This window comes from Furipterus horrens, unplaced genomic scaffold (assembly GCF_987537825.1).
Source record: "Furipterus horrens unplaced genomic scaffold, mFurHor1.1.pri manual_scaffold_2, whole genome shotgun sequence".
Taxonomy (NCBI): domain Eukaryota; kingdom Metazoa; phylum Chordata; class Mammalia; order Chiroptera; family Furipteridae; genus Furipterus; species Furipterus horrens.
Window position 1 is genome coordinate 159,760,515 of NW_028327172.1, and position 22,080 is coordinate 159,782,594.

Sequence of the window (22,080 nt, forward strand, 5' to 3'; positions counted from 1 at the left end):
ATCAATGTTTCTCTCTCACATTGATGTTTTCCTCCCTCTCTCTCCCTCCCTTCTCCTCTCTCTAAAATCAATAAATATATCCTCAGGTAAGGATGAAGGAAAAAAAGATACAGAAATATATCTTTTTAAATTTACATTTATTTCTACTTTTAGTTTTGATTGAAGCCATTTTAGATACTCCCTGGTACTCAACAATTTACCATTTTTATATAAAAGCAAGTTTGAAAGCGCTGTTGATCCTATATTAATCCTTGGACTAGAAGTGGGAGTTCTTGAAAACAATATGATGTTTTCTCTTACAGAGCTTGGAACAGAAGAGACTAACAGGAAATTACTTGAATTTTTATGGTGTTGGGAAGTTTAACATGTATTCATATTAACTGAACAGAATGATTTTACATATGCATAGTTCCTAATGCATATATGTGATTCAGGAACTTTTGTATAGACACCCATGTTTAATCTCCTTTTTTGGAGACATTTTCTACTTAAGGATATTCATAAACTTACATTTTGTAGATTAACATGATCTGGTTCTATAAAGCTCTACATATCTGTTTATATGGCCTCAAGTATCTTCATCAAATCCTTAATCTCTGATAGATAGGTTATAGAATGTGTTATGTTGAATATACTAAGTATGAAAAGTGAAAATGATCAAGGAATGCATTCATTCATTCAGCAAGCTTTATTGCAAACTGGCCATGTGTCAGGCATTGTGCCAAATGCTAGATATACAACAGTAAATAAGAATAATTGTTCTCCTCAAGTAGTTTGCTTTGTAGTTAGAAAGACATTTAGTAATAAAGATATTTCAGTATAATTCAGTAAATATGTTCTTTAATAGTGGAAAATAAAGAGTGTTGTGGAGAAAAGCAGACTCTCCTTGTGATTTAATGTGTGTGTGGTGGGGGAAGGGGAATGAATCAGAAGTAGGAAAATAGACAGCCAGTTAGGATAAAGTGTCATACAGGGGAAACCACAAACTCTCAGGACATAATGGATACTTATGTGTTCTTGAAGGATGCCTATACTCCTTGAGGATTACAATCTTCAAAAGCCACCAGCACTAAAAGTAGGTCAGGTCTGTTGGTATTCGGAGCTAAAACACTCTTAGAATATGTATATCCATTTATTCATTCATCAAACACTATTGAGAACATCATTACACTAGTACTTTGTCTGTCTTTCTATGACATGTGCCTCCAAAGGCACAATGTGCCATTCACTCATCGCTGAAATTAGAAATACCTTAAAAGAGTCTATCTTATTTTCTGCTTCTATTTTGGCATATTCCTATTGAGCATATAGACGTTCTGTCTATAGTCAGATAACCCCATAATCAGTATTTCAAAATTTTATATATTCATTTTTTATTTCTCAAAAGTTTTGGATGTCCACTGAAGATGTAACGGTGGGAGACAAAAAGGAATGCAAATTTCATTTCTCTAAACTGAAGAGAAGACAAGATATGGAAAAGAGAAGAAAACTTAGAAAAATAGAATGGATGAGGCAAATGTAAGTTGATGAAAGACTTACTAAAGAAGTGTATAGTATTTTAAAGATTTTTGTCATTTCTTTTAAAATGTTTTATTGATTATGCTATTACAGTTTCTCAATTTTCCCCCTTTGCCCCCCTCTGCCAGGTACCACCCTTCCCTCTAGAAATCTCCCCCTTAGTTCACGTTCATAAGTTATGCATATAAGTTCATTGGTTTCTCCATTTCCTGTGCTATTCTTGACATTCCCCCTATCTATTTTGTACCTACCAATTATGCTTCTTAATCCCTGCATCTTTTCCTCCATTCTCCCCCTTCCCCCACCCAGCTAAGAACCCTGCAAATGATCTCCATATCTATGATTCTGTTCCTGTTCTGGTTGTTTGCTTAGTTTGTTGTTTTTTAGATTCAGTTATTGATAGTTGTGAATTTGTTGCCTTTTTAATGTTCATAGTTTTGATTTTCTTCTTTTTCTTAAATGTGTCCCTTTAACACTTCATGTAATAATAGCTTGGTGATGATGAACTCCTTTAGTTTTACCTTGTCTGAGAAGCACTTTATCTGCCCTTCCATTATAAATGACAGCTTTGCTGGATAGGGTAATCTTGATTGTAGGTCCTTGCTTTTCATTAATTTGAATACTTCTTGCCTGTTCCCTTCTTGCCTGCAGAGTTTCTTTTGAGAAATCAGCTGATAGTCCCATGGGAATGCCTTTGTCAGTAACTCTCTGCTTTTCTCTTATTGCTTTTAAGAGTCTCTCTTTATTTTAACCTTTGGCATTTTAATTGTGATGTGTTTTGATGTGCTCCTTTTTGGGTTCAACTTGTTTGGGAATCTCAGTGCTTCCTGGACTTGTATGTTTATTTCCTTTGCCAAATCAGGAAAGTTTTCTTTCATTACTTTTTCAAATAAGTTTTCAATTTCTTGCTCTTCCTCTTCTCCTCCTGGCACCCCTATGATTCATATGTTGGTATGTTTAAAGATGTCCCAGAAATTCCTAAGACTAACCTCATTTTTTGAATTATTTTTTTTCTTTCAGCTGTTATGAGTGAATGCTTTTTCCTGCCTTGTGTTCCAACTCATTCATCTGATTCTCTGCTTCATCCTCTCCACTGTTGGTTTCCTATATATTTTTCTTTATTTCACTTAGTATAACCTTCATTTATTCCCTTATGTTTTGCCATATTCAATGAATTCTTTGAGCATTCTGATCACCAGTGTTTTGAACTCTCTGCATCTGATAGGTTGACCTATCCACTTCATTTAGTTCTTTTTCTGGGGTTTTGTTCTGTTCTTTCATTTGAGCCATATTTCGTTGTCTCCTCAATTCAGCAGCCTCCCTGTGTTTGTTTCTGTGTGTTAGGTAGGACAACTTTGACTCCCTGTCTTAGAAAAGGCACCTATAAATTGTGTGGAGCAGAGCCTTATGTAATCGCATGAGTGGGGCAACCCACTTCACCACTTTGAGGCTCTGTGTGGGGAGAGGGCTCAGAGAGGAGACAATGCCACTGCCTGGCTTCTGGACATCTGCCTGGCACTTGCCCCCTTTCCAGTCACTTCACCCACTTCCCGTATGCAACTGGTGCCCTTCCAGCTGTTGCCCTGGTAGTGAATCCCAGAGTGGGTGGGTTTGTGTACATTCTAAGTCCATTCGGGCCCTTTAAACTCCTGAAAATATGGAAGTTTCTTCCACAATCCCAGCCCCCACTGGTTTTTACAGCCAGAAGTTATGGGGATCTATCTTTCCTTCTCTGGAACGCTGGGCTGTGCAGTCTGGCCTGGGGCTGGGATCACTTACAAATCCAAGGCATCCCTACTGATTTTGATCCACCTCACATGAGTGTGGAACTGCCCATTCCACTGCCACTTCCACCTCTCCATGCTACACTGCGTCTCCATGCCTCTCTGTGATTCTGCCCTTCCTACCCATCTGGATGAATGTGGCTTCTTTAAATCCTTGGTTGTCAACCCTATACAACTTGATTTTCTAATAGTTCTTGTTGTTACTTGTTTTGAGATATAGTTGTAATTCTTTCTGGTCACCCAAGGAAGCAACGCATGTCTATCTATGCCTCTGTCTTCACCAGAAGTCCAAGTATTTTAAGTATAATTTTTTTCTATTACTACTAAAATAGCTCTATGTTATTTTTAAAAGAAAATGTAAGGTTACAGTCATATTTTTAAAAATACATAGATCATGCTGTATGATCTTTCTGATGCACTGCTATATTCAGTTTGCTAATATTTTGTTGAGGATTTTAGCATCTATGTTCACTAGGGATATTGGGCTTTAATTTTCTTTCTTTGTAGTGTCTGTGTCTGGTTTTGGAATTAAGATAATACTGGCCTTGTAAAATGAGTTTGGGAGCCTTCCCGCCTTTTGAATGTTTTGAGAAGGAAAGGTGTTAGTTCTTCTTGGGTTGTTAGGTAAAATTCACCTGTGAAGCCATCTGGCACAGGGCATTTGCTGGTTGGTAGCTTTTTGATTACTTTTCAATTTCACTAGGTGTAATCTGTCTATTCAGATTCTCTGATTCTTCCTGATTTATATTTGGAAGTTTCTATATTTCTAGGAATTTATCCATTTTGTCCAGGTTGTCCAGTTTGTTGGCATACAATTGTACATAATATTTTCTTACAACACTTTGTATTTCTTTGGTGTCAGTTGTTATTTTTCCTCTTTCATTTCTGATTTTATTTATTTGGGTCCCTTTTCTTTTTTTCTTGATGAGTCTAGTTAAAGGTTTGTCAATCTTGTTTATCTTTTCGAAGAGCTAGCTCTGGGATTCATTGATCTTTTGTATCTTTTTTTTTTAACTTTAATTCATCTCCTTCTTCTCTAATATTTATTATTTCCTTCCCTCTACTTACTTTGGGCTTTGTTTGTTACTCTTTTTAAGTTTCTTTAAGTGTGATTTAGATTGTTTATTTGAACTTTTTCTTGTTGTTTGTTTTTTTTTAAGATACACCTGTAATGCTATGAATTTTCCTCTTAGGATTGCTATCCCAGTGTCCCACAGATTTTGGACTGTTTCAAGTTATCTTTTGATTTATTCATTGATCTCATTGTTGACCCATTCACACGTTATTTAGCCTCCACTTCTTTGTGTGTTTTCAGCGTCCTTGTGATTTATTTCTAGTTTCATAGCATTATGGTCAAAGAAGATGCTTGACATAATTTCAATCTTCTTAAACTTATGGAGACTTCTTTTGTGTCCCAATATGTGGTCTATCCTAGAAAACATTCCATGTGCACTTGAAAAATATGTATATTGTGCTTTGGAGTGAAATGCTCTGAAGATATCAACTAAATCCATTTGATCTGGTGTACATTTAAGGCCACTGTCTCCTTATTGATTTTCTTCCTGGAAGATCTATCCACTGAAGTCAAAGGGATATTAAAATCCACAACTATGACTATATTTCTGTTTATCTTTCCTTTTATGTACATCAAGATTTGCTTTACATATTTAGGTTTTCCTATGTTGGGTGCGTAAATGTTTACTAGGGTTATATCCTAGTATTGTTGAATTGTTCCCTTTACAACATTCACAAATCAGTAAATGTGATTCACCACATAAACAAAATGAAGGATAAAAACCACTTGATCACATCAATAGATGCATAAAAAGCTTTTGATAAAATCCAACACCCATTTATGGTCAAAACGCTCAGCAATGTGGGAATATAGGGAACATAAATGAACATAATAAAGGCCATATATGACAAACCTGCTGCCTGCATCATACTCAACAGTCAAAAAATGCACGCATAGCCCTTAAGATCAGAAACAAAACCTCTCTTAAATCACAGTACTGGAATTTCTAGCCACAGCAATGAGACAAGAAGAAGAAATAAAAGGCATCCACATTGGAAAAGAAGAAGTAAAGCTCTCTTTGTTTGCAGATAACATGATACTGTACTAGAGAACTCCAAAGAGTTCACCAAGAAACTACTAGAACTGATAAATTAATTCATCAAAGTAAGAGAATACAAAATTAATATCCAAAATAAAATTAATATCCAGAAATCAGTTGCATTTTTATGTGCCAATAACAAACTAACAGACAGATAAATTAAGAAAACAATCCCATTCACAATTGCTACAAAAAGAACAAAATATCTAGGAATAAACCTAACCTATGTTCTAAAAGACCTATACATGAAAAATTATAAGACACTGAAGAAAGAAATTGAAGAAGATACAAATAAGTGGAAGCACATACCATGTTCATGGATAGGAAGCATTAACATCATTAAAATGTCCATACTACCCAAAGCAATTTATTTGCTGCCTGGTCAGCTGGGTGACTGGGATCTCTATCATGATCCCTGCCATCCTGACAGTTTTGTGTTTCCCGTTGTTTCCTGGGCGAGGCTGTCACACCTCCTACACTATTGGGGGCAGAGCCCCATGCACTCGTCACTACCAGGTGACCCTTCTCACCATGCTGTGGCGTTTTGTGTGGGGGTGGAGGTCCAAGATGGACTCTTGCTGTTTACTCTCCACTGAGAGACCGGGAGCTTCTTCCTCTGTCCCCATCCCTTCCAGCCTTTGCAGTCTGAGGCAATGGGGGTCTGCCTTCCCTGGCATTGGAATCACAAGCTGACGGGTATAGTCTGCAGCCAGGGGTGCTCCCCAGGTGTTTCTCGCCTCTTTTTAAATATGGATGTCTGTGCTTACTGCCGTCCCACTGCCGTTGCCGCAGCTGCTGCGGCCAGCACAGCTTGACCTCTCCGCCCTGGCTTTGCCCCTCTTACCCGTCTGGACGAGCACCACTTCTTGATAACTTCATCCATGTAGCTTTATTTTCTGGAACTTCTGGTTATTTCTGGTTTTGCAGTGGATGTATTCATTCTTAGTTGTGGAGGGAGACAAAGTGTGTCAGTCTAGGCCTCCATCTTGGCCAGAAGTCCCATAGTTGTTTTAGCCATTTGGGCTGCTTCCATATCTTGGTGATTGTAAATAATGTTGCAAGGAACACAGGGGTGCTTATGCTCTTTTGAATTAGTGTTTTTGGTTCCTTTGGATATATTCCCAGAAGTGGGATCACTAGGTAAAAATGGAGATCCATTTTTATTTTTTTGAGGTCTATCCACACTGTTTTCCACTAGTCTGCATTCCCACTAACTGTGCAAAAGTGTTCCCCCTTCACATCCTCGCCAGCACTTGTTGTTTGTTGATTTATTGATGATAGCCATTCTGACATGTATGAGATGGTATCTCATTGTGCTTTGAATTTGCATTTCTCTTATGATTAGTGATGTTGAGCATTTTTTCATTTATCTATTGGCCATCTGTATGTCCTTTTTGAAGAGTGTCTATTCAGGTCCTTTGTCCACTTTTAAAAATTGGGTTGTATGTTTATTTGGTGTTGAGTTTTTTAAGTACTTTATAAATTTTGGATATTAACCCCTTATCAGGTATATCAGTGTATATGTTTTTACATTCTGTGTGTTGTCTTTTTATTTTGTTGATGATTTCCTTTGCTATGCAAAAACTTTTTAGTTTAATGTAGTCCCATTTGTTATTTTCCTTTCGTTTCCCTTGCCCAAGGAGATATATCACAAAACAATATTACAGATGTGAAAATATATATACAAATAAAAACACCAGCCACAAGCAGGAAGAAAACATTTGCAAAAAATATATATGATAAAAGACTTGTATCTAGAATATTGTTTAAACTCTCAAAACTCAATGATAAGAATACAACCTAATTTAAAAATGGGCAAAGATTTAAACAAACACTGACAATGAAGACATATGGATAGCAAATAAGCACAAATGAACTAATGATGATCATTATTAGTCACTAAGAAAGTGCAAGCTAAAACTATAATGAGATTCTACATTCCCACTGAAATGGCTAAAGTGGTCTGCATATATAAAGAGCAACTGCAAATGGTACATCCACTTTGGAAAACAGGCAGTTTTGTTACAAGTTAGTAGTATCTTACAAATTAAATTGTAGGTTATATCACCATTCAGCTTAGCTCTTTCACTCCTTAAGTATTTATCAAAGAGAAATAAAACTTATGTCCACAGAAAGATTGTATGATTGCTCATAACAGCTTTATTTAAAATATCCAAAAACCAGAAACAACCCATATATCCATCAACCCAAATGTCACTGGATAAATAATTGTGATATACCTACACAAAGGAATACTACTCAGCAGTACAAAGGACTGAACTATTGATATCCACAGTCACATGGATGAATCTCAAAGCAATGCTGCTGAATGATGAAACCAGTCAAAAAATGAGAGCACACTACATGATCTCATTACACAAAATTCTAGAAAATACAAATGAATCTAGAGTGAAATAAAGCAGATCAATGGTTGTTTGGAGATAAAGATGGGAGGAAGGAGGGAGAGAAGGATTACTAAGGCACACAAGGAACTTTGGGGGTTGATGATGTATTCATTTTTTTTATTGTGGTGATAGATTTATAAGTGTATATGTATGAGGGGGGACCCGAAAACAGAATTTACTTATAAAAAATTGTGTATTTATTCGTACATGTTTAAACCCCAGTCACCTTCAAAGTACTCTCTGTTGGATGCAATACACTTATTTAGTTGTTTTTTCCACTGCTCAAAACAGTTTTTGAATTCATCAATTTTGATATCTTTTAGTGCATCTGCCATTTTTTGTTTCACCTCTTCCACATCAGCAAAAATGTTTCCCTTTAAGGACTTTTTTCATCCAGAGAAACAAAAAAAATGTCACTGAGGGGGAGAGCAATCGGGTGAATAAGAAGGATGCAGCATGGGCGTCATGCCATTTTTGATCAAAAACTGAATACTCAGTGAGGTGTGGGCAGGTGTACTCGTAAATCACCCATCATGAAATGGGCAAACATGTTGAAAGAGTCTTCAAAAAAAAATTCACTGAAGCTGAATACAGCTTCTCACAACAACATTACATGGTACACTGATACAGATGGGTTCCTAGGACACTCATCTAGTGGGGGAAGCCTGTACCACAAAGGGCCTGCCCTCCAGAAGATAATTCCATTTGGAGGGGGTGTCCTCCCTCCTATGTTAAAACAATTTAGGTTGTACAGTTTAAATATGTGTTTAATGTACATCAACCATACTTCAATAAAGTTATTTAAATTTTTAAAAATAACATGTGCAGAGAATCACAACATCTTCATGAAGTAGTCCTTCATCTTCTGTAGTTGCAGGGTGAGTTGGGAGCAACCCAGGAGCTGATTGCAAGGGTCACAGAATTACAGTGCCTGAAGTGCAACCAAATACTTAACTCTGTCAGGTCTTGTGCACTAAGGTAAGGGCACTAGTGGGGAAGAAGTGGAACCCTGAGACCTGGAATGGGGATATTTGGGCTGATATGGTAAGACTGAGAACCTTAAACCTTCAAATATCCCTATTGGTGGAAGGAAGCCCTTCCTCCCCATTTTTTTTAGCTATATTTTATTGATTATATTGTCACAATAGTTCCATTTTTTCCCTTTTGCTCCCCTCTGCCCAGCACACCTCTCCCCCAGCAATGCCCCCCATCCCGCCAGTCCATGCCCATGGGTCATGCATACAAGCTCTCTGGTTTCTCCCTTTCCTATATTATTATTGTTTTTTAAATTATTATAAAAAAATAACAACCCCCCCCGACTTGAAACCCTTTATAATCTTATAGAGGACAATGGGCGATGGTCTCCTGCTCCTCTAGCTGCTTCAAGCTGGACATGGTTATCATCCTATCTACCCTTGGGTCCAGAATTCCCTAATATGAGTCAGGCTGTGGAGGTGAGGGTGGCCTTCCCACATGGGGAAGGATCTTGCAGACTCCAGGTCAGTTGGCTGTCCCTGGATAACGGAGTGCTTGGTTTAACAGGCTGGCATCCTTGTTGTATTCTGGGGACAACGTATTTGGCAACACGGTTAAAAGTCATCATTCAGTCCATAACCACTAGATGACAAAAGGCAGGTATTAATTTTTCAATGTCTCCCATTAGGGAAAAAAGAAGGGTTTCTTTGGAGGAAGGTGTGCCAGGCACGTCATACCTGTCCAAAAGTCTTTTGCCCATTATACTTAGCTCGGGCTGAGGGAAATATTTTAGGTTTCCCCCCTCTCAGACCTCTGGGTCCTTTCTGTCCAAGCCATTAGGATAGAAAAGAGAAACCAATTTTAAGGTGGAGCCCAAAGACCACCCCATTTTTCACCAACCCAGCCATTTGGTTCAGCAAAACCGTTGAGTCTCAGGAGGTAGCGATGCAGACAGGATTAAGTGAGGCCTATACGTACAATCACTCAGGTAATAAGATCCTAGGCTTATGCCTTTTGAAAACAGAAAACACATGTTAATTTATGCAACCTAACCCATAAACCAGTCTCTAAATCTGTAAGACTGTCTTATTGGAAAGACATCCAGTTGCAAGGCATTTGACATTCTTCATGCCTGTAAATTAAGCATCTTTGATGATGCCACAGACATAGTTTAACTTACAAATGAAAGAAAACTTCAAATGAACAGAAACTTTAAAGATGGTTAGCTGCACTACTTTATAGTCTACCACCGAGCATTGTGATTTTTTTTTAATCACGATTTTTCTCCCTAAGATTACCCTCCTTGTCATTAAAGGGACTGCATTAGGTTCATTTTTAATTTACCTTGTTCATTTGCATAAACACAACAAGAGCAGCAAATGATCACTTATGATCTTTAGTTTTGCTTTGCTGGAACTTACACAAGGAACATTTAGGGTAACTTTCAGTCTGCCCTTCAGGGCACGGAAGCTGAGCCACATACCTGCCATTCAGCCTTGCCTCTAAACACCTGTCTTTTACAAGTCCTTCAGGTTTTCCATTGTGCCTTAAGGTTGCTTCTAGCCATCTTTCAGGAAAGCAACCTTCATTCCTTCCCTGGAGAGATCGCCATGGACCGCACATCCAACCTAGGTACCAGGCCTTTTTTCTCATGGGCTTTTGTTACCTTCTAAGGTCACCCTTGGTTCCTCAGGGATTTTTGGTAACAACCAGAGCCCAAGCATGTCTCATTTAGGCATGACATTCCAGTCTAAGTCTTGGTCAACAAAAACCTCTATTATCAACTGGTCTTATTAGTTTCATGCAAAGAACCTTATGTCATTACTTACTTCTTCAGGATGCCAAATTCTGGAGGGATCAGGTAGGCAGAAAAATATACAGAGTGAAGGAAAATCCTTGTCCTTCTAATATTCACTAAAATTGCATTTCCAGTCTTTATATATATTTTTCCCCACTAAAAATTTGTTTGTTTGTTCTTCTCTTTCAATGACTGCACCTGGTGCATTTACTTTGCACATTTATGCTGATTCTCCCTAGGGGTCCCCCCTGTTTCTCATGGCCTACAGCCACATTGAGAGTTGTAGCTCTGAGAAGTCCAGACAGAGAGGTTCAAGGTCTACTCCAGGAGGAGATGTCTTATAAACCAAGAGTTACAAAAATTTTCCAATTTATATTGACAGGAGCTTCAAAAGCATGTGTGAGAGTGGGTTCTAAAGTCTTTAGATATAGAGTTAATCAGGCTGAATTTATTGATATGGCCACACTTACTTGGGATTATGGATTTAATATGTTGGCTTGAGTGCCTAGAAATGATGTTCATAGTCTGTTAGGTTGACTTATCAAAGCCTGACCTCAACCAAAGTTCTACAGTTACAAAATGCCTGAACTTTTCTGTACACTGTAGAAAAAGGATTTCTAAAGGCTCTGGGGAATGTATGTGCTTGTGTGTATTAGGTGCAATCTAGTCAGCCCCCCACTAGCTGTAACTTCCAGGATGCCCCAAAAGATACATTCTTAATTAAGTCACTAAGAAATCAGGGGATGAGCAGAGTTCTTGATGAACTCTGTGGTGGCTGTCCTTTATAGACTGGAGGTGACAATGGGGAAAGGTGATGGAATTGGTTCCTTAGTTCACTGGGCATAATGGAACATTGAAGTGATGAAGGTCAGGTAATGACACAAATTGCAGCTAAGCTTTCTTTAATGGAGCAAATCAACTCAGCCCCTGGCACCTGATATGCTGCTACTGACCAGGCAAATGTGCTCTTTCTCATCCCAGCCAGTAAGCGAAAAAGAGAAACAGTTTGCATTTACATGGAGAGAATAATGTATCTTTACAGCTTCCTCTCAGAGTTATGTAACATCTTCTGATCTTGTCCCTAGGGGCTTGCACATCTCAGTTCCCACAGAACACCAATCTTGTTCATTATACTGGTGAGCAGAACATAACAACTTCCTGGATAACTTAATGGGACAAATTCACTCTGAAAGGAGGGAGATAAACACTTTTAAAAGTTAGGGGTTTGCTGAGTAGCCGAAGTTTATAAATATTTGGGGGTAGCCTTCTAAAGTGAGAGACAAGCTACTGTAGTTTATATCATTCACCTTGAAGACACACAACACTTAGCGTCTATGGATTTGGGAGGTAAAACATGCCACATTTGGGCATGGTGCTCCAATTTATTTACTAGGTGACCTAATAAGGCTACCATACTCCAAGAGGTCCACAATGTGGTCAAGCTGCCCTACTACTTGGGCTGTATGGCCCAACAGTCCCAACAGTATTGGACATGTCTGTGGCAGACAACATAATGCAGGATGTAGTTCATAAAGAGTCCCAATAGGAGGATCACAGCACAGACTTCATCTGTCCAAACTATTCTCCATTTGAACATTCGTTCCCAGCTAGCTACTGGGCCCTGGGAGAGACTTTATGCTTTACAATAAGGTACTAAGTGCTATGTGATTTTGAGCTCACCAGGGTTTTCTTTAATCTATTAAACCATAAAATTGAGAGTATAAAGCATCATTGCAATATAGAATACTTGGTATGTATGAGAATGGGTCTGAGAAGGTCCAAAATATCGAGGTAAGCTGCATGTCAAGACGGCTGAGACTCCTTCAACACCTACTTATTCTACATGGACTATGTTTCATCTCATACTTTCACCTTTAATAGGGAGTCACCTGTGACAAGTTAATATAAGGAGAGCATACTGGGTCTAATTCACCATAGATCTTCCCAGGATGCTGGTACCATCCAAAAATGGACAGTCACTAGATTACCATCATCCCTCAATTGGTCCAGAAAATAGTCAAAGGAGGTCCTCCTAGTGAGCATAACTGGAGGTGGTATATCTGGTTTTTCACTTCATGTAGAAGAAAAAATAGCTTGAGGTAGCAATCTTATTCACTATGGGCAGTAGCTAATAGTTTCTCAGCTGATCAGAGACTTGCAAAGAATTGAGAAATTGGTTATTAGGTCTGGAAAGAGGTATACTCAGAATGTTGGGCACAAATCATATTTATATCCTCATTAATGCCCTCCATAGAGCTTATATGAGGCAGAAGCTCATAGTAATCAGATGGACAAGATAATGCATCTTGTCAATATCAGCATTTTTCCCTGGCCACATCAGTGGTTTCTAAAGGTAACCATGTAAAACGTGGCCCTAGTTCCAGGAATTAAGATTCTATAAAGGCTCAATCCCTTCCAAGTCAAGGATCTGGTCAAGATGGTAGTGTAGGCTGACGTGGCTCACTTCTTTGCACAACCACATTAAAATTACAACTAAAATATAGAACAACCATCAGCCAGAACCATCAGAAACTGAGGTGAATGGAAGTCTGACAACTATGGAATTAAAGAAATGACATTCATCCAGACCGGTAGGAGGGGTGCAGATGCGGAAGGGGCTGGTCTCACACCAACGTGTGGTGGATAAAAATTTGGGGGGGGGGTATCTCAGGAGAGAGGAGTCCCAGACTCACACCAGGCCCCCCAAGCCCAGGGCTCCAGTGGCAGGAAGATAAGTCCTCACAACTTTTGGCTGCAAAAACCAGCAGTGATTGAGTCAGTGGAAGAAACTGCTGGAGCCCCAAGCATTTCCCCTTAAAGAACCCACACACAGACTCACCTACTCAGACTCACTCCCTCAGGGCTCTTGCACCACAGTAGCAGCTTGAAAGGCACCAGTGGTATACAGGGAGAAAGGGAAGTGTCAGGTGTCAAGGTCAACAAAGACCATTGTCTCTTTTCTAAACCTTCTCCTCAGAGCTGGCAAGCTGGTGCCATTTCTGAGACTCCATCAACCTGGCTAACTCTTTTTGAATGGCCTTAGAGATCCCCAGAGATTCTGCCCCACCCAATTTATGGGCCCACCCAAGCTGCTTTTCCATATGAATGGCTGGTCTTGGCTCATGCTTCACAACTTCCTAAATCCTATGAAACAAGCAATAGCTGGCTTCAGTGAGCTCCAGGCCCAGCACTACCAGGAGGCAGCTTAGATTCACAGCTTGGCTTCACCTGGGAATATCCAAGATCAGCACAAATAGCAGCCATCTCAGATTGCTTTATACCCTCTGCAGGGTGGCCCCAGGCAAAGCACAGATGGGGTCTGACCTTGGCCTGCACCACCCAGGAAATCTCAGGGTCAGCGCACCTATGGACAGTTACAGACTACATTGGAGCACCACCACCCTGTCCCTGCATAGCTGATCCTCCACAGAGGGTGGAGGTTGGTGGTTAGAGGTCACAGCCAGTCCCGGAAGCTGACTTGTCTGGGTAAATCCTTCCCATTGATCTTCCAATAGCAGCCAAGGCTCAACTACAAGAGGAGGTTGTACTCAGATCATATGGAGGGGGTACATCGAGTACCCAGCTTGGGTGATAGGGGAGGCCATGCCACTGCACCCTAGAGGACACCTCCTACATTAGGCTATACTACCAAGACATGAAGTCAAAGCAGCCCTACCCAATATACAGAAACAAACACAGAAGGCTGCCAAATTGAGGAGGCAAAGAAATATGACCCAAATGAAAGAACAGAACAAAACGCCAGGAAAAGAACTAAACAAAACAGAGATAGCCAACCTATCAGACGCTGAGTTCAAAACACTGGTGAGATAGGCTTCGGGCCAAGATGGAGGCATAGACATGCTGCATCTCCCTCCACAACTAAGAAGGAATACAACTACCTCAAAACTAGAAACAACCAGAAGTTCCAGGAAAATCAAACTGCATGGAAGTCCAGCAAACAAAGATATAAAGAAGAAATACTCATCCAGACAGGTAAAAGGGGCAGAGCTGGGGCAGAGAGGACACAGTGTGGTGGTGGCAGCAGCAGCAGCAACAGCAGCAGGCTAACAGAAAGTGCAGTTACATGTTTTAAAAAGTCAGGAGGGACACCTAGGGAGTGTTCCCAGCTCCTCACCAGACCACGAAGATCACTGTCCCAGAACCAGGGAAAATCAAGCCTCATTGCTTTTAACTGTGCAAACCAGTGGGGGTTGGGAGGGAGACAGAAACCGCAGGTCTCTCAGCAGAGTCCGCTTGTTTAGAGAGCCACCACGGACCTAGAACATGCGCAGACCCACCCACTCTAGGAATGACAGCCAGGGCAGCAGCTAGAGGGGTGCCAGTCCGGTGCGAAAGTGGGAGAACTGCCTGGAAAAGGGGCAAGTGCTGGGCAAGCAGCATTGTTCCTACTCAGACCTCCCCCCCCGCATCCAGCGCCACAACGTGGTGAAACAGGTCGCCCATTACTGACTAATACCTTAGGCTCCACCCCTTACAACGAAATAGGAATGACAGCTCTGCCTGGGACACGGAAGCAAACAAACACAGGAGACTTCCAGCCAAGATGGAGGCCTAGACTGACACGCTCCATCTCCCTCCACAACTAAGAAGGAATACAGCTACTGCAAAACCAGAAATAACCAGAAGTTCCAGAAAATAAATGGAAGTCCAATGTATGAAGTTGTAAAGAAGTGGTGCTTGTCCGGACAGATAGGAAGGGTGAAGCCGGAGAGGAGAGGTCAAGCTATGCTGTCCATGGCAGCAGCAGCGACAGCGTCAGGACAGTGGTAATCACAGACACCCATATTTAAGGGGAGGCAAGAAGTCCCTGGGGAGCACCCCTGGCTGCAGACCAGACCTGTCAGCTTACAACTCCAAAGCCAAGGCAGACCCCCATTGCCTTGGACTGTGAGGCACGGGGGGGTGGGGGGGGGGCAGAGGAGGAGGCTCCCAGTCTCTCAGCAGAAAGTGAACAGCAGAAATCCATCTTGGACCCCCACCCCTGCAGAAAATGCCACAGCGTGGTGAGACAGGTCGCCCGATTGTGATGAGTGCACGGGGCTCCGCCCCCTATAGCATAGGAGGTGTGACAGCCCTGCCCAAGAAGCAAAGGTAAATACAAAATGGTCAGGATGGCACAGATCATGATCGAGATCCCAGTGACACAGCTGATCAGACAGCAAATATCTAATCTAACGAAGCAGCAGATAGGAAATCTTTCTGAGGCACAGTTCAGAGCTTTGGTTATAAAATGTTTACAGACCTAACAGCAGATCTTAAACAAGATGGGGAAGGAATGAAGGCTAGGCCTGTTGAAATGAACAAAAATACATATGAAACTAGTGGTGAGGGCAAGAATACCAGGAATCAAATCAACAAATTGGAACATAAGGAAGCAACAGTCAACCAGTGCAGAAAGAGGAAACGAGAAGTGAGGAAAATGAGGAGAGGCTCAGAAACTTATCAGACAGCTATAAGAGGGCCAATATCTGAATCATAGGGTTGCCGTAAGGTGAAGAAGAAGAACTAGAAATTGAAAAATTATGTGAAAAAATAATGAAGCAGAACTTCCCCAACTTGGGGATGAAAATAGACTTACAAGTTCAGGAAGCACAGAGAGTTCCAAAAAAACTGGACCCAGGGAGAACCACACCAAGACACATTATAATCAAAATGTCAAACATTAAGGATCCAAAGAGAATCTTAAAAGCAGCAAGAGAGAAGAAGAGAATTACACACAAAGGGGTCTCAATAAGACTCTCAGCTGATTTCTCAAAAGAAACTCTGCAGGCAAAAAGGGACTGGCAAGGAATATTCAAAGTAATGAAAATCAAAAGCCTACAACCATGATTACTCTATCCAGCAAAGCTGTCATTCAGAATAGAAGGGCAGAGAAAGTGCTTCCAGGGCAAAGTAAAACTCAAGGAGTTTATTAGACCCAAACCACTGTTAGATGAAATGATAAAGGGACTTGTTTAGGAGAAAGAGGATCAAAACTATGAACATTAAAATGAAAACTGTATCACAACAACCAACAACAGAAGCTAGGGAACTGAAACAAAGGCAAACTAAGTAGGCAATAAGAGTCGGAAAAATTGATAGGTATGGGGAACATTATGGGGGGAGGTCAGCAGGGAGGTGGAAGTGGGGAAAGGGAGGGAGATGGTCCAGGAATTAAGAAGCATAGTAGAGGCCCTGGCTGCTGTGGCTCAGTGGATTGAGCGTTGGCCTGCGAGCCAAGTGTTGCTGGTTCGATTCCCAGTCAGGGCACATGACTAGGTTGCATGTGAGGTCCCCAGTTGGGGGTGCAAGTGAGGCAACCACACAGTGATCTTTTTCCCCTTTCTTTCTCCTTTCCCCTCTCTCTAAAAATAAAACAAACAAAGAAACAAACTAATTAATTAATTAATTTTTTTTTTTAAAGAAGCATAGTAGGAGGGAGTGGAGTAGGTAGGAAGATGTTGAAAAGAACTATATACACAACCAATGGGCATGGACTAAGTGGGGAGGGGGGACAACTGAAGTGAGGGATGTCACTGGGTGAAGGGGAACAAAGGGAAAAGAAATTGGTAAAACTGTAACAGCATAATCAATAAAGCATATTAAAAAAAATAACCACTGGTGATCAGGATGCTTGGTCAAATGATTCAGTACAGCCAAAAAATAAAGGAAGAAATGAAGGTTATATAAAGTGAAATAAAGAAAAATATACAGGGAACCAACAGTAATGGGAAGGAGGCCAGGATTCAAATCAATGATTTGGAACAAAAGGAAGAAATTAACGTTCACTTGGAAAAGAAAGAAGCAACAAGAATTGAAGAAGAAAAAAAAAAAAAAACAAGGAGAAGCTTAGGAACCTTTGGGACAACTTTTAACGTATCAACATCCAAATCATAGGAGTGTCAGAAGGAGAGGAAGAAGAGCAAGAAATTGAAAACTTAGTTGAAAAAAATAACGAAAGAAAACTTCTGTAATTTGGTGGAGGAAATAGACATACAAGTCCAGGAAGCACAGAGAGTCCCAAACAAGTTGGACCCAAAGAGGATCACGCCAAGACACATCATAACTAAAATGTCAAAGTTTAAAGATAAAACAGAACCTTAAAAACAGCAAGAGAAGAGCAAAGAGTTACCTATAAAGGAGTTCCCATAAGGCTATCAGCTGATTTCTCAAAAGAACTTGGCAGGCAAGAAGGGACTGCCAAGAACTATTCAAAGTAATGAAAAACAAGGACCTAAAACCAAGACTACTCTATCCAGCAAAGCTATCATTTAGAATGGAAGGGGAGATAAAGTACTTCCCAGACAAGGTAAAGCTAAAGGAACTCATCACCAAGCCATTATTACATAAAATGTTAAAGGGACTTATTTAAGAAAAAGATCAAAACTCTGAACATTAAAATGACAACAAACTCACAACAATCAACAACTAATCTAAAGAACAACAACAACAAAAAAACTAAGCAAACAATCAGAACAGGAACAGAATCATAGGTGTGGGGATCATCTGGAGGATTATAAACTGGGAGGGGGAAAAGGGAGAAAGGGGAAAATGGTGCAGGGATCAAGAAGCATAATTAATAGGAACAAAATAGACAGGGAGATGTTAAGAATAGTACAGGAAAGAGAGAAGCCAGAGAACTTACATGCACAACCCATGGACATGAACTAAGGTGGGGGGTTGCTGGAGAGAAGTGTCGTGCTGGGCAGGGGAGGACAAAGGGAAAAATATTGGCACAACTGTAATCATAATCAATAAAATATACTTAAAATAAAAATAAAATAAAAGACTATATAAGGACTCATAAACATGGTCTTTTGCTCACTGAGGCTGTGGCTACAGAGTTTCCAAAAGCCATTGCTTTGCCCCAGGAACGAGATTTACTGTCTATCTGATGGCAGGCTGATTATATTGACACTTCTCATAAGAGAGAAAGAATCCTTTTGTCTTCACAGCAATAAATGAATATTCTGGATATGTATTTTATTTCTCTGCCTGCCTTACTTGTCAGTGATATTATTATAGAATGCCTTATCCATCATCATTGTATTCCACATGACAGTGCTTCTAAACAGGGACCCATTTACAGCCAAGGAAGTGTGGCAATGGTTTCAGGACCACAAAATATACTAACCACATGTGCCATCACCTAGAAACAAGTGGCTCTGACAGAATGGTGGTGTGACTTGCAGAAGCTCAGGCACAGCCACCACTGGGAGACACCTGGTATAAGCCAGTGCAGATGAATAATAATCTATTTTATTTCTTCTTTCTTTCTTATGTTTATTTACTCTCAAAGCAGTCTTCATCCATAACTGAACTCTGTCTATTTCTAATTATGTGGACATTTACATCTCAAACTTAACAGGCCCAAAACTGAATTTTTTACCTTCCGCATCATAAAAATTGATCTTTTTTCAGTATTCCTCCTAGTCTCAGTTTATAACACCATCATTTACCCAGTCACCAAAGCCAGAAATGTAGCCTTTATCTTAGGCCTCACCTTTCATAAACTGCTATTTGTAATCCATCATCAGGTCTTATTAATTCTGCTTCCAAAATATCTTTCAATTCCAACTTTTCTTTCACTCCCCACTGGAGCATCTCATTCTCATCTCTCCCTCAGCTGTGCATTCCTGGTTTTATTTGTCTCTAATTTCTTCCCCGGTCTCTGTGTAAACACTGAAGTGGTTTCTAAAATGCAAATTAAATCACTTTCTTACCTAAAACGGTTGGGGGCTCCTTGTTACTACATTCCACATGGTATTCCCTCTCCCTCAGTAGATGTTTTCTAGCTCAGCTACTTGGCAACAAGATCTTCATCTTTTGATAGTGGCTCAAATATCTCCTACAGAAGCCTTCCTGACAGTGGACACTTCCTTATAGATCTGCTATATACTCAGTTGTTAGGTTTTGCAATTAACTATATACTTGTCTGTCACCTCCACTAGACTTTGATCCTCTGTTAGACTTTTATTTTTTAGAACAGGGACTCTGCTCTATTTATTAGGGCAGAGCCTCATACATAGATGCTTAATGAACATGTGTTACTTGTTGAATGAATGAATGAATCAATCAATCAATGAATAATTAGTTTTATGATGGTTTTGTTTTCTTTTTGTAAAGTTGTAGGGGATGAATGTGTGTTTTGTTTATTGATAGCTTTTAAACACTCTTCCATCTGACTATTGCTGAGAATCAACAGTTAACAAAATCAACAAAATCTTGATATATTTTTACATCTGTCTTAATAAAAGGGTTCTGATTTTTATATCCTTTCTTTCCACTGCTGTACAAGTCTTAGCTCCTCTTGACTTTCTTTTCAATTTCGACCTTGATTAGTACTAGGTCTCTGCATTTTAACTTCTCTTCCTGTTGTGATATTCAGAAAACCATTTCTAGAATGCTCTTTCTCTTTAAGTTTTCTAGTTAGAAAGAATATGAGATCATCTGAAAGTGACTATATTGCAACATCACCTATAAAGGCAAATTTTACGTTGTTTTTGTGTTTTTTAAAAAATATCATTTATTTATAAAACAAATTATTATTATAAAATGTTCTTCATTTCTGATCACTGTTGTATCTGAAATTCTATTTATTTGCTAACCTGTTGTTTTATGACTCTTATAGCCCACTTACATACAAATAGTGAATTTTAAAGAGTTGAAGACAATTTAATTACTACAATAAGGGTTATAACTCTCTTTAAATAAAGTCTGAGAGATGGACCTGGAGAGCATTATGCTCAGTGAAATAATCCAGTCAGAGAAAGACAAATATCATATGATTTCACTCATATGTGGAATCTAATGAACAAACTGAACTAACAAGGAAAATGGGTCAGATTCATAGATTGAGAGCAGGATGACAGCTAGTGAGGGGGATTAGGAGGTGGAGGGATTGGGCAAAAAAGGAAAAAGGACTCATGAACATGGACAACAGGGTGGTGGTTGCTGGGGATGAGGGATGTATAAGGGGATTAAAAGGTAATGTAAAAATAATATGATAAAGATTAAATTTTAAAAAGTCTGAGAGTACAAAACAGATATCTGAATTTTTGTACATCAGTGCTGTAACAGGAAAAATGAGCATCACTTCAGTTCTCAAACCTAATCTTAAGTGTCTGTATCTTTGGGAAGCTAAACATGGAGAAACTCACAAAAAAATGCATTCAACCCCAGCTTTCCAGAAGTTTCTGATTTCTAAATGCATCATTGTTGTGGCATGAGCATTAGTTAATGAATCTGGGCCAAACGGTACAATTTTTATGTGTTCTTTTATTTAGTACACGTCTACTAAGTGCCTATTATGTTTAGGGAAGAGTGTATAGCAGTGGAAGATTGCAAGTTCCGTGGAAGAACTTCACCACTGTACAGATTGCTTTGCAAACGTTGGAAACTCAAATAAATATTTATTAAGTGAATAAGTGAATGAAGAACTCTAGAAAAATTGTGAAATCATACTTTCTTACAATTTGTGCTCTTACTAACCAATATAAACCAAGAAGCATGTTACAGCTTCTGTAAAATTCATTAACTCACATAGATCATTATCCATTTAAAGTCTGACAAAGTAGAAACTTCATGAGGGCAGGGATATATCTTGTCACTGTCACATATTTTGCCATGCAGGATTGTATAAGCCTTCTTTCATTGAATGCTTACCATGTGCCAGTGGTTTTGTAAATTCTTTACATGGATTTACACTTCTAAACCTCTTACGGATGCTGTCCGGAGGTGGTATAATGATTATTATTTTAAGGAAGAAGACACTAAGTCCCAGAAAGGCTGGATCATTTGGCAAAGGTTATATAGCTAATAAATCACAGAAGGAAGATTCAAAGCCAGATAGTTCAATACTAAATCCTAGCTCTACACCTCCACCATGCCACTTCCTAATAAATGAGTGTCAAATTAATAAATAAATGCAATGTCAGAATAGATTAACCTTTAAAATGGAATACCAATGTAGATCTTAAAATAAAGACCAATAAAATGTTATATTTTAATATCCTTGGTAAGGTCAACTTCTGTCTATTTACTCAGCTCATGTTTGGTAGATGCATTAATTTGCATGCTCAGATGTAAGAGAATAGTGCTGCAGAAGTCCAGGTATGGAGTAAAATTTGAATACTGGCTCTGATATATATTTACGTCATTCATGATCTAGAACAATTTCTTAATTTCTCTAAGTCTCAAATTTCTCATTCATAAAATGAGAATAAAAACAGTTGTCACAAATGGGTGTGTCTTTTTTAAGAGAATTAAACAAGATGATGTATGAAAAGTGCCTGACACAAAAAGATGTCAATCTCTTCCATTTACCTTTTCCTCTATTTCTCTTTCCTTCTCTCTTCATATTAGTCATCAGCCACATGGCCTTCTGAAACTTACTCAACTCTTCCAGGATTTCCTTATCTATAGAACAAGTGGGTGCCCTGGCTTGTGTGTCTCAGTGAATTGAGTGTTGGCCTGTGAACCAAAAG

General features: G+C 39.4%; 1 protein-coding gene and 1 long non-coding RNA gene across 5 annotated transcripts in view; one reads left to right on the forward strand and one right to left on the reverse strand.

Annotated features, from left to right (window-relative positions):
* Positions 1–22,080, reverse strand: part of LOC150019821 (uncharacterized) — a 121,173-nt gene that overhangs the window by 77,258 nt on the left and 21,835 nt on the right. The window lies entirely within an intron of this gene.
* Positions 1–22,080, forward strand: part of LOC150019823 (protein MFI-like) — a 50,385-nt gene that overhangs the window by 19,176 nt on the left and 9,129 nt on the right. For all 4 annotated transcript variants that reach the window (XM_090266698.1, XM_090266697.1, XM_090266699.1 and 1 more), the window contains one exon: positions 1,388–1,518. In XM_090266698.1, coding sequence (XP_090122824.1) covers positions 1,388–1,518 — 131 coding nt within the window. The remainder of the gene's footprint in view (positions 1–1,387; positions 1,519–22,080) is intronic.